Here is a 15,118-nt window from a genome sequence, read left to right as displayed (position 1 = left end):
GGTTTCCATACCCATGGAAAAATTTCCAGGATCTAGTGCTCTTTTTGAAATCTCACATTGCTCAAGTAAGTAAATTGGTTGCTCATGGACATTCATAAGTCAAGTTTGAGTTCTTCATTTCAAATGGTACTAATGTTTAGTCTCTTGTACTACCCTTCTCCTCTTTGTATGTTTTAGCCAAGTCCAGTAAGGCAGAGAAAAAACTGTGTGGATTTGCCTTTATGAGATTGACAGATCACGAAGACATAGTCATTAAAGATGCATATCACACACTGTGTATATATAAGGTACAGTACACCTGATATCGTGCACAATAACATTGTTATATATAAAGTACAGTACACCTGATATCGTGCACAATAACATTGTTATATGTAAGGTACAGTACACCTGATATCGTGCACAATAACATTGTTATATATAAGGTTGTGTACAATAACATTGTTATATGTAAGGTACAGTACACCTGATATTGTGTACAATAACATTGTTATATGTAAGGTACAGTACACCTGATATCGTGTACAATAACATTGTTATATGTAAGGTACAGTACACCTGATATCGTGCACAATAACAGTGTTATATATAAGGTACAGTACACCTGATATCATGTACAATAACATTGTTATATGTAAGGTTGTGTACAATAACATTGTCCTACATTGGTTATTTGTTATGACTGTACATAATCTGGGACATAGATGAATATTTGTCCTTTGTGTTTCAGTGTGAAGACCCGGGGAAGATTAAGTATGAGAAGTATAAGACAATGCCGTTCCTTGTTGATGACTTTGGAGACCCCAGGCAGTCTGTCTTCATATCAAAGTCTCTTCCGTACGTCCGCAGTCCAAAGGAGACCATTCAGGTGTCCACTAAACTGACCTCCACAAAGTTCACACAAACGTGTAAGTGAATGGCAAGTCAGAGACCGGGTAAAAGAGTTGTGGAGGATGTAGTAACTACCTCTTTGTTAGCTTGTACTTGTTCATTCATACATTCGTTCATTGGTTCAGCTGTGTACAAGATTTAAGCTTCATCTTTAACTCAATTTTTATAAACTTTGCAGAAATATTACTTTATTAAAGACATTAGTTCTTATTTGTTTTCAAGGTCAAGGTCACTGGAATGAAAATAATGAAATTTCTGTTATCTATACATTTCTTATTAAATTTTCATCAAACTTTCTAGTGAAACATTGCATAAGAGTGGACCCTTATTGGTTTTCAAGAAGATATCTAAATGGTCAAGGTTAATGCAATGGATGGTATTAATTTCCTTCAAAACTAGTTTTTGTTATGTATTTTGTATTCAAATATACTGGTACTTGCAAGGCACTGAGGTCTTGGTTTCTCCCAGTTTTCAAAGTTGATATAAAAGGTTAAGGGCACTAGATTAAAAATTTCAAAAATTGTGTGTATTTTTTTTCAATATGTACATAGGGGAGCCTTTGTGTTCCATTTAGAATTTCTAATTTTGTGTAGAGTGAAGAACAATTTGGCTTTAATGCTGTTCTTCATGCAGGATGTGGAAGATAGAAAAAATTATCAATGATTGGTTTAAAGGTAATACTCATTTTTCAGCGGAGCTTCTTGGGATTTTGAAATGGAGAGATTGCATTTCTGACTTGGACAAAAATTTGGACAAAATGATGAATTTACAGGGAGGAGAAATCATGAAGGTACAGAAAACATTCAATTGTACCTTCTCCTTTTTCATGTAAAAAATAGCTCAGTGTTCCTGTTCTAATCTAAGTGAGTTTGATGGTTGTTTTTTCTTCTTCAGTTTTTGTCAGACATACTTGATGCTTTGTTTGAAATGTTACAAGCAGGCAGCCAAACACAGTACTATACCAAAGTGTTCCATGCTTTAGTGAGTCTCTTACCAGCATATAGATAAAAAAGGATTTCATCTCAATGTACAAATATTGCTGACTTCATATATGTAGTTGTTTTTGTATTTATGTTGAGAACTTGATTTTTCCATTATTCTGTATCAGATTTTTATCCTGAACCTGCTGTTGGACAGCCGTTTTGAGAATTTTGTACCAGTTTTAGACAGTTATCTCAAAGAGACATTCACATCACCTCAAGTTCATAGGTAAGATAGAACATAACTAGGAAACAGTAATATTTGGTGATGAACATCGAAAGTTTTTGATATTCTTTCACACAATGTACATCTGTACATGTGCATCTTTGAAGACAATTCTCATATCAAAATTTATAACTCATATTTGATATAATGGTGAAGTGGACAATGTGGTCTACCTCTCCATTCTCCCTCCAACTCCCCTCCCTCCTCCTGTTCTACAGTCCCTCCCTCCTCCTGTCCTACAGTCCCCTCCCTCCTCCTGTCCCCTCCCTCCTCCTGTCCTACAGTCCCCTCCCTCCTCCTGTTCTACAGTCCCTCCCTCCTCCTGTCCTACAGTCCCCTCCCTCCTCCTGTTCTACAGTCCCTCCCTCCTCCTGTCCTCTCCCTCCTCCTGTTCTACAGTCCCTCCCTCCTCCTGTCCTACATTCCCCTCCCTCCTCCTGTCCTACAGTCCCCTCCTTCCTCCTGTCCTACAGTCCCCTCCTTCCTCCTGTTCTACAGTCCCTCCCTCCTCCTGTCCTACAGTCTCCTCCCTCCTTCTGTCCTACAGTCCCTCCCTCCTCCTGTCCTACAGTCTCCTCCCTCCTGTCCTACAGTCCCCTCCCTCCTCTTGACCTACAGTCCCCTCCCTCCTCCTGTCTTGCAGTCCCCTCCCTCCTCCTGTTCTACAGTCCCTTCCTCCTCCTGCCCTACAGTCCCCTCCCTCCTGTCCTACAGTCCTTTCCCTCCTCTTGTCTTACAGTCCCCTCCCTCCTCCCGTCTTACAGTCCCCTCCCTCCTCCTGTCCTACAGTCCCCTCCCTCCTCCTGTCCTATAGTCCTCTCCTTCCTCCTGTCCTACAGTCCCTCCCTCCTCCTGTCCTACAGTCCCCTCCCTCCTGTCCTACAGTCCCCTTCCAATTCTTTTGCTAGATGTGTTTGTGACTGTCAATTCAACTACTAACAGTCAAAATAACAAATAAGAAGATAGATATTTCCATTCTGATGCAATTTCACTTGTTGTTTACATTCCATATTTCGTTGAGTTTTGCTCTTTTGTTTTAGTGAAATACATATACTTTACAATATGTTTACACTTGACATTATGTTTTTGATCATTCTATTATGATGTCGCAATCGAAATCTTTCAGTCTTGATAAAATGTAATAAATGTGTGTAATAAAACAAATAGTGCATGTTGTTGAGGGTAACATTGAAAATTTTCACCCCTCAAAAACCATTGTCAACCTCTGCTGCACCTCAGTTGACACTGGTTTTCATGGGATGAAAATTTTCAATGTTACCCTCAAGTAAATGCTATTTAATGTACATGTGATATAATGTAAAATATCTTTTTTCAGCCATTTAATGGTCTCGTTTTCATCTGGCATTCAGAAGGCGGTCAGTGGTGAGACATTCCCTGTGGCTATGTCACTCAAGGTAAATGTCTATCTCCAGCGTCAGTTCATAAGATAGAGACGAACAGTTTTAGCTCACCAGAGTCAGCTCTTCTGAATGAAAATTTTGTGGAACTATACATCACTATTACAGTGCTGTTGTTACTATAGTTTAACAATCTTGATTGAAGTAACCCTTTCTTTACAGGCAGAATGCAAGCCCTAGTCAAGATTAGAGACATGAGTTTTCATTGTATGACCAAAAAATATTCATTTGTGTGATATTACTGTATAAGTAGAATGTTTAGCGAGGATATCATTTTGGCATAATTTTATCAACAGTGTTGAAATCGCAAAAATTGAATATCACTAATATTTATTCCATATCGGAGGTAATAGCTATCTTTCTTAGAATTATAAAGTCGTTAAAACTAGTTCTTACTAAATATATATACCCATGATTTATGGGCAAATCACTAAACTTGTGTCTCGCTAAATATACCACTAATATGGTATTATGATTTCATTCACATATTTCATTAATGACATAAAGGGCCTTTGATGTACATTATCATCAGGGATATGTACCTTTTGGTGATGTAATTTTTTTTTTGTACTAGTCTACACAAGTATCATTAAAGCACACAATTCTTCTTAATCTGATCAGCCATGCCTCGAGACATTCTTTAATCATTTTGGTCTTATGTTTGTAAAATAATGACATATTCACCCCAAAGACTCAATGAAATGAACATAATATTTTTTGTAGTTTGTTGTTGGAATTATTCAATTATGTAATGATGTTGTTTATTTATGCTATGATTGACATTTAGTAGTGCATTATTCATTTTATCCATATTGTTGTTTGCCAAAATTTGACATAAAAATCTATATACATTGTATTACTAAATGTAATATATATTTATAATGATAGAAATATCCCCAGTAAAACCAATGTAGAAATATACTCCTTAGAAATACTCATTTCATGATTATGTGCTTTTGATAATTGATTGAACTTGTTTAATATGTATTTAAAGAATGTTTGTAGTCTTTAATAGGTAATAAAATTGTTACAGCAAACAACAGTAGATAATGAATCCATGTTTCCATCTGTAGGTGCTAGCCCCACTGGTGAGATTCATTGTACGATCTCGGGAACTCGAAACACTGAAGTAAGTTTCCTCGTCTATTTCTTTGACCAGTACTGCTACCTAAGTATCTACAGATATATTGCATTCAGTAGTTCATTTGTCAGATAGCTCTTTTGTTACTGTAAAGGTAGTTTTTTTCCATGTGGTGCAAATTTACATTTAGTATTATATTACATTTAGTGTATTTACGATTGCTCAGATACTGTGAATTATATTGTCATATTAATGACGAGTCAAAATCTACTGTCTAGCAATCATGATGCATATAGGTCTATAATTGTTGAAAAGATGACAAATAACTTTTTAGCTCACCTGAGCCAAAGGCTCAAGTAAGCTTTTCTGATCAAAACTTTCCATTGTCTGTCATCATTGTTGTAAACTTTTCACATTTTCATCTTCTTCCCCAGAACTATTGGTCAAATTTCAATAAAACTTGGTACACATCATCCATGGGTAAGGGGATTCAGGTTTGTTCAAATGAAGGGTCATGCCCCCTTCAAAAAGGAGATAATCACGAAAATGCAAAAATAAGGTGGGATCATTTAAAAATCTTCTTCTCAAGAACCACTGGGCTAGAAAAGTTCAAATTCACAAAAAGCTTCCTGGCATAGTGCAGATTCAAGATTGTTCAAATCATGGCCCCTGGGGGTAGGGTGGGGCCACAATAGGAGATAAAAGTTTTACATAGAAATATATAGTGGAAATCATTAAAAATCTTCTGAAGAATCACTGGGCCAGAAAAGTTTACATTTACATGAAAGCTTCCTGACATCATGCAGATTCAAGTTTGTTAAAATCATGGAGCCCCAGGGGAAGAGTTGGGGCCACAATAGGAGATCAAAGTTTTGCATACAAATGTTTAGAGAAAATCTTTAAAAATCTTCCTCTCAAGAACCATTAGGCCAGAGAAGTTTACAATTACATGAAAGCTTTCCGACATAGCACAGATTCAAGTCTGTAAACATCACGGCCTCTGAGGGTAGGGTGGGGCCACAATAGGGGATCAAAGTTTTACATGCGAATTTACAGGTAAAATCTTTGAAAATTTTCTCATCAAGAACCACTGGGGCAGGAAAGTACAAATTTACATGAAAGCTTCCTGACATAGTGCAGATTCAAGTTTGTTTAAATCATGTCCCCCAAGGATAGATTGGGGCCATGATAGGGATCAAAGTTTCACATGCGAATATATATACAGTCAACTCTTGATAAACCGCCACCTTTTGTTCTTATGAAATCATGGCATTATAACGAATTTGGCGATGAATTGAATTACTGCCATCTTAAAGAAATAGAGTTACCGTTCTTTTATATGTAAGAGTTATCTTTTGTCCTGACTTGCGTAAACCACATAAACAACGCCTTTTCTAAGTCAGTATTAAGTGCACTGCGGTGCCGTTTCCTGGCAGGCGAGCCTTCAGAGATTGGGTCAGAGTCTGCAAGAATTGCATCCTTTACTGCTAAGATGTCGCCCACTGTCCTTCTTTTTATAGACTTTTCCCATAAAACAGAAAAATGATTTGCAATATCCTGATGGGTACATTTTGGATGATGTCCTTGGTACGTAATGATTTTTTCTCATCGAAATTTAACCGGACCCTCTTTCGTGGCGAAGCCATAGCTAAATTGAAATGTGTTTCTATGATGTATAAACAACTTGACTACAGTTCATCTCGAGTAATTTTCTTGTTTATTCAATATGTACAGCGATTACTGGGATCCTTCTGTCCAGGTGTACGCCGGAGATCGATAATGACCAATTTACTGCTTCACTGACCATGTGCACCTATGGCGGTTTATCGAGATAATTAACATGTTGAAATAGACTTTTGTAATGAAAACACTGTGGCAAATGGCGATAGCGAATTTGGCTTTTTAACGAGAGTTTTAAGTAACAGGAAAAATGTTCCTTGAAAAATGCGGCGTTATAACGAAAATGGCGATGAATTGAGTGGCGATAATTCGAGAGTTGCCTGTAAGAAAAATCTTTAGATGTGGGCCAAAGTGACTCAGGTGAGTGCTTTGGCCCTTGTGCCTCTTGTATTCAAAATAATACATGTATGAGAATCATGTATACCACTGGCGTTTTCTTTGTCATTCAAAAATTTGTTTTTGTTTGTGTGGCCAGTTACCCCAAGCGTTTTACACACTTTTAAAGTCATCATATCTTTGGAACTGGAGAGAAGAAAAACACTGTAAACAATTCAATCTGTGTATCAGTTACTGGGAAATATTTATAACTTCCATGTCATTTTTAACACTCAATGTAAGCTAGGAAATGTAATAAAACCAATTTATAATGTGCATCTATTAAAAACAGTAAATAAACACAATAGCAGTCAAAAGATTAAACATTTAAAATCACACTTAAAATCTATAGATAATGCTTACACTTCACTTGATTCAGATGTTTGGGAATGCCTTTTTTCATCCTAAAAGCAGAGTTTCATCTCTGCGTACTAAGCTGCAAAATTTCATACCCGCAGACAAAACAGAAATCATCAATCTGTGGAATTTGACTTGGTGGATATATGTACATTGACAGTATACTTGAATATTGTTAAATACAACTGCTCAAGTGAACAATATGGCCCATGGGTCAATCATATGTAAACTGACTTTGTTGTAATAGTTTGTGCTGCAGACTAAATGTTATTGTGGGGTATAAAGTCATAATGTTTCTAGGAATGTATAGGTATTATTTCCAATTGTAGCCCCATGTGCCGCAACTCTAAAAATGACAATGATTTTGGTGTCCAGATCTCAGAGCTGTTCGACAGCTTTGGACTTCTCCTTTCCTGTAAGGACCAAAAACTCAAGATTTCTCAGGTGTGTTCACAGAACTCCTACTCTGGTTATTATTGGAAAGGTTAAGGGTAAAGCTCATGGTTTTCACATCATCAACAAGATTAGTGAGTATTGATAATCACTAGTTCTTATGGCCTAATGCTTAAAAAAGTTAATTTCAAACCCTGGTTCAACCCTGGACTGGAATGGAAGTGGGTATCCATGTATCGTGAATTTCTCTGTGCTTTATATAGATATGACAGGTGCCCTATAGTAATCACTGTCTGTCCATCCATCTGTTCGTCCGTCTGTCTGTCCATCAGCACTTTCTATAACTTATATCTCATTTTCATAAATTTAATACACAATACAGTGAAACTTCTCCAAACCGGCCCCTCAGAAAACCGGTTCTCCCTGAATATCGGCTGATTTTCAAAGTCCCGGCAGAAATCTTAACATTTCCTTGCAAAGAAAGTCTTACAAAACCGGCCACCCCTGAAAACCAGACATCGGCCACTTTTTAAAGTACATTTGTTAACAAACATGTGTAATTTACCCTTAACATACCTGCCACTTTTTGAAGACAATAAAATTTTGGCCAGAGGTTGATCAAGATCGTCCAGGTGTGCAAATTGACTGACCAACCTGCCAGGTGAGAAATCATCCACCGAAGGTGTGAAAAACACTAGTGGCCTCTTTAATTTCTATTGTATACCTGTGCTGTCAAGGGTGTTAATTGACACTTAGCTAATCCAAGAGACCCTTCCAAATTCTTTACAAAATGTAAAAAACAGTTAGGAACATATTGAATGAATACAGTATCAAACGCCATATTGTTTCACCATACTACATGTATCGTATGGATATAAGCGGTATTTAATAAAGAACAAACCCATGACTGTTAATGATAATTATTAAAAGATAGATTAATTTTCTTGGTCTCCATAGGCTTAAAATTCCAAAGAAATATTAAAATTACAATTTCATATTTACTACTGTACTTTTTAAAAACGTCAAAACAAAATTGTTAATGACATAAGCGATAAATGTAAACAGAGTATTTATAGGTAAGAGGAATTCCAATAATAGGTCTCTGTGTTTTCTTTATGTATCCTGTTATAGATTTTCAGTTTAAAATTTGATAATTTCAGCGAGAATATTTCTTGTAATTCATAATTACCATTAGGTACAAGTGGACTAATTTAATCTCCATCGATAATTGATCATAGATCACCAGATCAAATTGAACAGTACCTACTTTGTGAATATTGAGATAAAACGTCTATAATTGCTAAATTCTCGGTATACCGGCCATCCCTCTAAACCGGCCGTTTTTTCCGATCCGAGAGCCGGCCGGTTTAGAGAAGTTTCACTGTACTTGGATTAGACAGAGGAAGACCTTTTGATTTTCAGATTGATTGGCTTTGTTCTTACAGAATTATGTGACTTGGAAATTTTTTAGCTCTTCTGAGCCGAAGGCTCAAAGAGCTAATCATATGGCCATATGTCTGGCGTGCGGTGTGCATCAACATTTTGGGAAAAGGGCTATATCTCAAGAACCCCTTGGCCAATTTTTGTCAAATTTGTCACAGGGTATCCTTGGCCCAAGGGCTTTCATTTGTACTAAAACTAGGGTTGTGACCCTTTAACAAGGGGAGATAATTAGGAAAATGCAAACAAAAGTAGTGGTTGTTAAAAAATCTTCTTCTCAAGAACCACTGGGCAAATTATCACCAAACATATGCATAAGGATGAGGATAGGTTGTAGATAAAAAAAAATTCAAGGCATCATCCTTGGGCAAAGGGTGTGGTCTCAAGGTCACTTCAAAGTTGACCTTAAATTTTGTTTTGTTAAAACTTTGATATTTTGCTTAGTATAAGGACTAGGATCATCAAATTTTGTCAGTTGATGCATCTTAGGACCTAATATCATGTTGTCTCAAAAGTAGGTCATGGTGACCTACTTTTTGAATTTCGCAGGTAATTATTAAATGGATTTTGATGCATATCTTGGACAATTTTGAGTCTGTGATCACCAAAAGTTGTCAGTTGATGGATCATGGAACCTTGAACTGCGTCATGTGAAAAATATGTCACCATGACTTACTTTCTGAATTTTATGGTTAATCATTTATGAATACATTTTAGGTTGTTATTTCAGATACTGAGAGGTTTAGAATCACCAAACCTTGTAAGTTGATGCGTCTAGAGGCCTCGAAACATATTTATAAAAAAAGTAGGTCACAGTGACCTACTTTTTGAATTTTGCAGACATTCAAATTTCACATTTTCAATTTTAGATGCATATTTTGGACACTATGAAAGCTAGGATCATCAAACTTTGTCAGTTGATGCATCTTGAGTCTTTGGAGTATGTCGACCAAAAAGTAGGTCACTGTGGCCTTCTTTTGTTATTTGATGACTTTATTTGAATACTATTTGACTTGTCAGTTGATGCATCTTGAGTCTTCAGTGTGTCGACCAAAAGTAGGTCACAGTGACCTACTTTTGGACAGTTACATTTAAATTTTCAGGTACTATTTGACTTAACATCATCAAACTTTGTCAGTTGAAGCATCTTGAGTCCTCGGAGTGTGCAGATTATAAATTAGGTCACCTTGATCTACTTTTTGAACTTCAAAGCTATATCTAAATCAAATGCTAAGAGGCCTAGAATCATGAACCTGTTTCAGTTGATGTATCTTGAGTCCTCAGAGTGTGTCAATTAAGAAGTAGGTAACTGTGATATACTTTTTGAATTTCATGGGTATATTTAGATATTTCAGATACTAAGTGGCTTAGATTCATCAAACTTATTAAGTTGATGCATCTTGGCTTCTCAGAGTCTATCAGCTAAAAGGTAGGTCACTGTGACTTACTTTTGCTTTTTTTTTTGCAAATCTATACATCTTTCAAACTAAAAACCCAAGGATCATCAAACCTTGTTAGTAGATGCATCTCAGGACCTCAGGATAATATGATCCAAAAGTAGGTCAGGATGACCCCCTTCTTTTATATTTTTTCAGTTAGTCAAATTATTTTAGATGCTACCTTATGAATTGTTAAGCCTAGGATCATTAAACTTTGTCAGTTGATGTATCTCAAGGCCTCATAGTGTATCAAACAAACAGTATGTCACAACGATGTAATCCCTGAATTTACAGCTATTTTGTATAAGATAGATAAATCTTCTCTGTTCAATTTATGCTTGTTTCATATGTTTGGTAAGGATACTTATCAAATCTATTAGCATTGATGTTCCCCTCCTTTCAAATAATGATGATCAATCCTCTGTATATAGTAATGTAATTGCATTAAAAATTGGACAAAATACAATGTGATCCCCTTGTTCTAATTGTATGCATAGAAATTCGGTATTTAGCACCCCAACCGTCTCTATGTCCCTTGAAAAATTTCATGTAGAAGAGAAATATGTACTACCCAGATATGCACGTAAGTTAAGTAACTTCATTTTGTAATTATTTTGATTGCCTAATCTAATAGTGTACTGTATGATATCCCCTTCATACACTATCATGTGATAGGTCTTTAAAACCTTGTTAATTGATGAATCTTGGTTAGTGAGAATTTTTGCCTGTTCTACAATGTATCAGAAGAGTGATTCTAGGCCCATGGGCCTCTTGTTTAATCTTGACTTTCTATGGCTTGCAGTAACTTAGATTACTTGAGAAGATTTTCATAGAATTTAAAGGTAATGCTCGAATTAGGAAGATCCTTTTGATTTTCAGGTTTATCAGTTTTGTCATTACAGAGTTATTGGACTTAGATTTTTTAAATATTAATTAGGTGACAGCACTTCTGTAACATGTGATATCTTCAAGTCCAGAGAAAATTAAGGGTCCATGGATGTACCACAAACATGTAGTCATTGGTATAGCACCTGATAGATATATTCAATGCAGGACTAGATATATTCAATGCGGGACTCTTTCTGACTTCAGTTGTTGAGTTGTTTACTGTTTTTCGGACCTATTTGCAAAGTGTTGAATGTTTAGTAAGCATTTAGATTTGATTGGAAATTTTGGAAATAAAATATGCCATGACTGACTAAATCTCTGGTGTTTGAATCCTGTAGATGGCGTTGTTGTCAAACCTGCAGAAGTCATTCGAGACTTTTGTAGTAGTGATGTCCAGGCGGCAGCTGGCTGAACATGTCAAAGCTGTCATCTCCAAACTACCAAGTCCACGGGAAATTTCAGAGGATGTAGCCAGGAACAAGATGGAATTCCTGAGGGAAATTGTCAATTCTGACCTCTTTCTTGATGATGGTAAACTATACATACACATGTAATCCAGAAATAAGTTAAGAAAAATCTACACATAGATGTAGATATCTCAAAAAGTCATGGATGGTTTTTCAGTAAAACTTGATGACTAGTAAAACATTGATTTATGGTCCAACCTCAGTGTGGACTGGCTGAGGCTTACATGCACCCTCAAAGTATTGTCTGGTTGTGTCAAGCACTTATATGACTATCCTGATGAATGACTGCTTTTAAAATAGGAAATTTTATAATCTGACTACTGATAATTTCATCTCTTTTCTTTCAGAATCTCGTAGTGTCATGCTGCCATTGTGTTTGACTCAAGTTCGGCAATGTCTGGTACAAAAGATGTTTCTGCAGCTCGTGACAAGCACACTAGGAGACATATTGGACAAATTGTTTACACTCAGTCAGGTACTGTGCTCAGATTTCATGTGAAAAAAACGTTAATTATTCTCCTATTTTTGGTGTGTGTTATCAGTATTTTATAAGTACAGTGTGTTTAATTATATATTGCACAGTGTGTTTAATTATATATTGCACAGTGTGTTTAATTATATATTGTACAGTGTGTTTAATTATATATTGTACGGTATGTTTAATTATATATTGCACAGTGTGTTTAATTATATATTGTACAGTGTGTTTAATTATATATTGTACGGTATGTTTAATTATATATTGTACGGTATGTTTAATTACATATTGTACAGTGTGTTTAATGATATATTGTACAGTGTGTTTAATGATATATTGTACAGTGTGTTTAATGATATATTGTACAGTGGTTTAATGATATATTGTACAGTGGATTAATGATATATTGTACAGTATGTTTAATGATATATTGTACAGTAGGTTTAATGATATATTATACAGTGGTTTAATTACATATTGTACAGTGGTTTAATGATATATTGTACAGTGTGTTTAATGATATATTGTACAGTGTGTTTAATGATATATTGTACAGTAGGTTTAATGATATATTGTACCGTAGGTTTAATGATATATTGTACAGTGTGTTTAGTGATATATTGTACAGTAGGTTTAATGATATATTGTACAGTTTGTTTAATGATATATTGTACAGTAGGTTTAATGATATATTGTACAGTAGGTTTAATGATATATTATACAGTTGTTTAATTACATATTGTACAGTGGTTTAATGATATATTGTACAGTAGGTTTAATGATATATTGTACAGTAGGTTTAATTACATATTGTACAGTAGGTTTAATTACATATTGTACAGTAGGTTTAATGATATATTGTACAGTATGTTTAATTACATATTGTACAGTTTGTTTAATGATATATTGTACAGTGGTTTAATGATATATTGTACAGTAGGTTTAATTACATATTGTACAGTTTGTTTAATTACATATTGTACAGTATGTTTAATGATATATTGTACAGTATGTTTAATTATATATTGTACAGTATGTTTAATATTTGACTTTTGTATTTTATGTGTTTACTCAGATGATTATATCAAATAATCCCAAAATGTGGCTGTTCCTTACAGGAGAAGAATATGGCAGAAAACATAGAAAATTTTGCCAAGATGATGTTCTTGGTGATGGTGGATACAACCTTGACCCTTAGTGAGAAGGTCGTTTCCCAGCCTTTTTGTGTAACGGTAAGATCGAGAACACTATTTGTTATGATTACATGTGTGTTGTTTCTAACTCTGTATATGAACGTACATACAGTGCTTTCTTTTTATACTATTGCCTTTCGTTTGGTATAAAGAATTGTGTGTTTAAAAATGGCTTATTGATGATTGTACACCTAGAACGGTACGAAGTACTAGGGGTTTACCTAGAACCTTACAATATGCATGTACATGTAATATGAAGACTAGCAGAGTCACAATAGTAGGGTAAGCTTTTATTGCATATCGTCTTTCGGCCAAAACAAAAATTTGCCACTTTAGATTGAATACATCGTCGGAAACCCACGGTCGGTCACACTACTTTTGGATTGAATGCTACTGCATTGATCAGTTTCGTCAATGTATTGAAAAGAGGTGTAACTCAATTTTCTATTTCAACCATTTTATGAAATCAGGAGTTCATTTTATATGTAAAATAATTATTCTATGCATAAGTGTTTAAAACATTGTTTGCACTCTAAAGTGATTTATGATAAATGTACAAAAAAATAACCGTAATTTGGTTATTCTATATAAAATGTTTGTGTGAGAAAGAAATTAAGTAACTCCTGCTACAGCTAAAAAACAAAGCCTGCCTGCTTCATTAAATGCCGAGTTGGAGAAACTAAAGAGATTGATTTTTTGGCCTTATATATATTTACTACCTTGGCACAACATTCCAGTATTTATACCCCCCGCAACAAGTTGTGTGGGGGGGGGGGGGGGGGGGGTATACTGGAATCGGGTTGTCCGTCTGTCCGTCCGTCCGTCTGTAGACGCAATGGTTTCCGGGCTCTAAAGCATTATCCTTTCCACCTACCGTCACCATATCATACATATGGACTACCCATGGGATAAAGATGTTCCCTATCGATTTTGGGGTCAAAAGGTCAAAGGTCAAGTGCACTGGACATCGAAGTAGCAATATGGTTTCCGGGCTCTAAATCATTATCCTTTCCACCTACCGTCACCATATCATACATATGGTTTCCGGGCTCTGAAGCATTATCCTTTCCACCTACCGTCACCATATCATACATATGGACTACCCATGGGATGAAGATGTTCCCTATCGATTTTGGGGTCAAAAGGTCAAAGGTCAAGCGCACTGGACATCGAAGTAGCAATATGGTTTCCGGGCTCTAAAGCGTTATCCTTTCCACCTACAGTCACCATATTATACATATGGACTACCCATGGGATGAAGATGTTCCCTATCGATTTTGGGGTCAAAAGGTCAAAGGTCAAGCACACTGGACATCGAAGTAGCAATATGGTTTCCAGGCTCTAAAGCGTTATCCTTTCCACCTACAGTCACCATATCATACATATGGACTACCCATGGGATGAAGATGTTCCCTATCGATTTTGGGGTCAAAAGGTCAAAGGTCACGCGCACTGGACATCGAAGTAGCAATATGGTTCAGTTTGTCATGCCATTTGTTTTTTACACTCAGAAAAGAGGTAGTTTATACCTATTACCAACACCCTTTGGAGATTGGGTAAGCGGGGGGTATTCTTGGTGAGCATTGCTCACAGTACCTTTTTTTTTATTTTTATCTAAACTGTATATCTATACCTGTGTCTAAGTAGTACAGGTAGGTAAGCTACTTACTATACCTGTGTCTAAGTAGTACATGTAGGTAATTGAATTACTATACCTGTGTCTAAGTAGTACAGGTAGGTAAGCTACTTACTATACCTGTGTCTAAGTAGTACAGGTAGGTAAGCTATTTACTATACCTGTGTCTAAGTAGT

General features: G+C 35.8%; 1 protein-coding gene across 4 annotated transcripts in view; it reads left to right on the top strand.

Annotated features, from left to right (window-relative positions):
- Nucleotides 1–15,118, top strand: part of LOC125654289 (dedicator of cytokinesis protein 3-like) — a 95,725-nt gene that overhangs the window by 39,997 nt on the left and 40,610 nt on the right. For all 4 annotated transcript variants that reach the window (XM_056144833.1, XM_056144832.1, XM_056144831.1 and 1 more), the window contains exons 17-28: nt 2–65; nt 178–287; nt 731–908; nt 1,584–1,681; nt 1,786–1,872; nt 2,000–2,100; nt 3,434–3,512; nt 4,589–4,644; nt 7,338–7,452; nt 11,507–11,699; nt 11,983–12,110; nt 13,232–13,345. In XM_056144833.1, the coding sequence (XP_056000808.1) occupies nt 2–65; nt 178–287; nt 731–908; nt 1,584–1,681; nt 1,786–1,872; nt 2,000–2,100; nt 3,434–3,512; nt 4,589–4,644; nt 7,338–7,452; nt 11,507–11,699; nt 11,983–12,110; nt 13,232–13,345 (1,323 nt within the window). The remainder of the gene's footprint in view (nt 1; nt 66–177; nt 288–730; nt 909–1,583; nt 1,682–1,785; nt 1,873–1,999; nt 2,101–3,433; nt 3,513–4,588; nt 4,645–7,337; nt 7,453–11,506; nt 11,700–11,982; nt 12,111–13,231; nt 13,346–15,118) is intronic.

The sequence above is a fragment of the Ostrea edulis genome, chromosome 7, assembly GCF_947568905.1.
Source record: "Ostrea edulis chromosome 7, xbOstEdul1.1, whole genome shotgun sequence".
NCBI lineage: Eukaryota > Metazoa > Mollusca > Bivalvia > Ostreida > Ostreidae > Ostrea > Ostrea edulis.
This window is presented reverse-complemented; position numbering and strand designations above follow the sequence as displayed.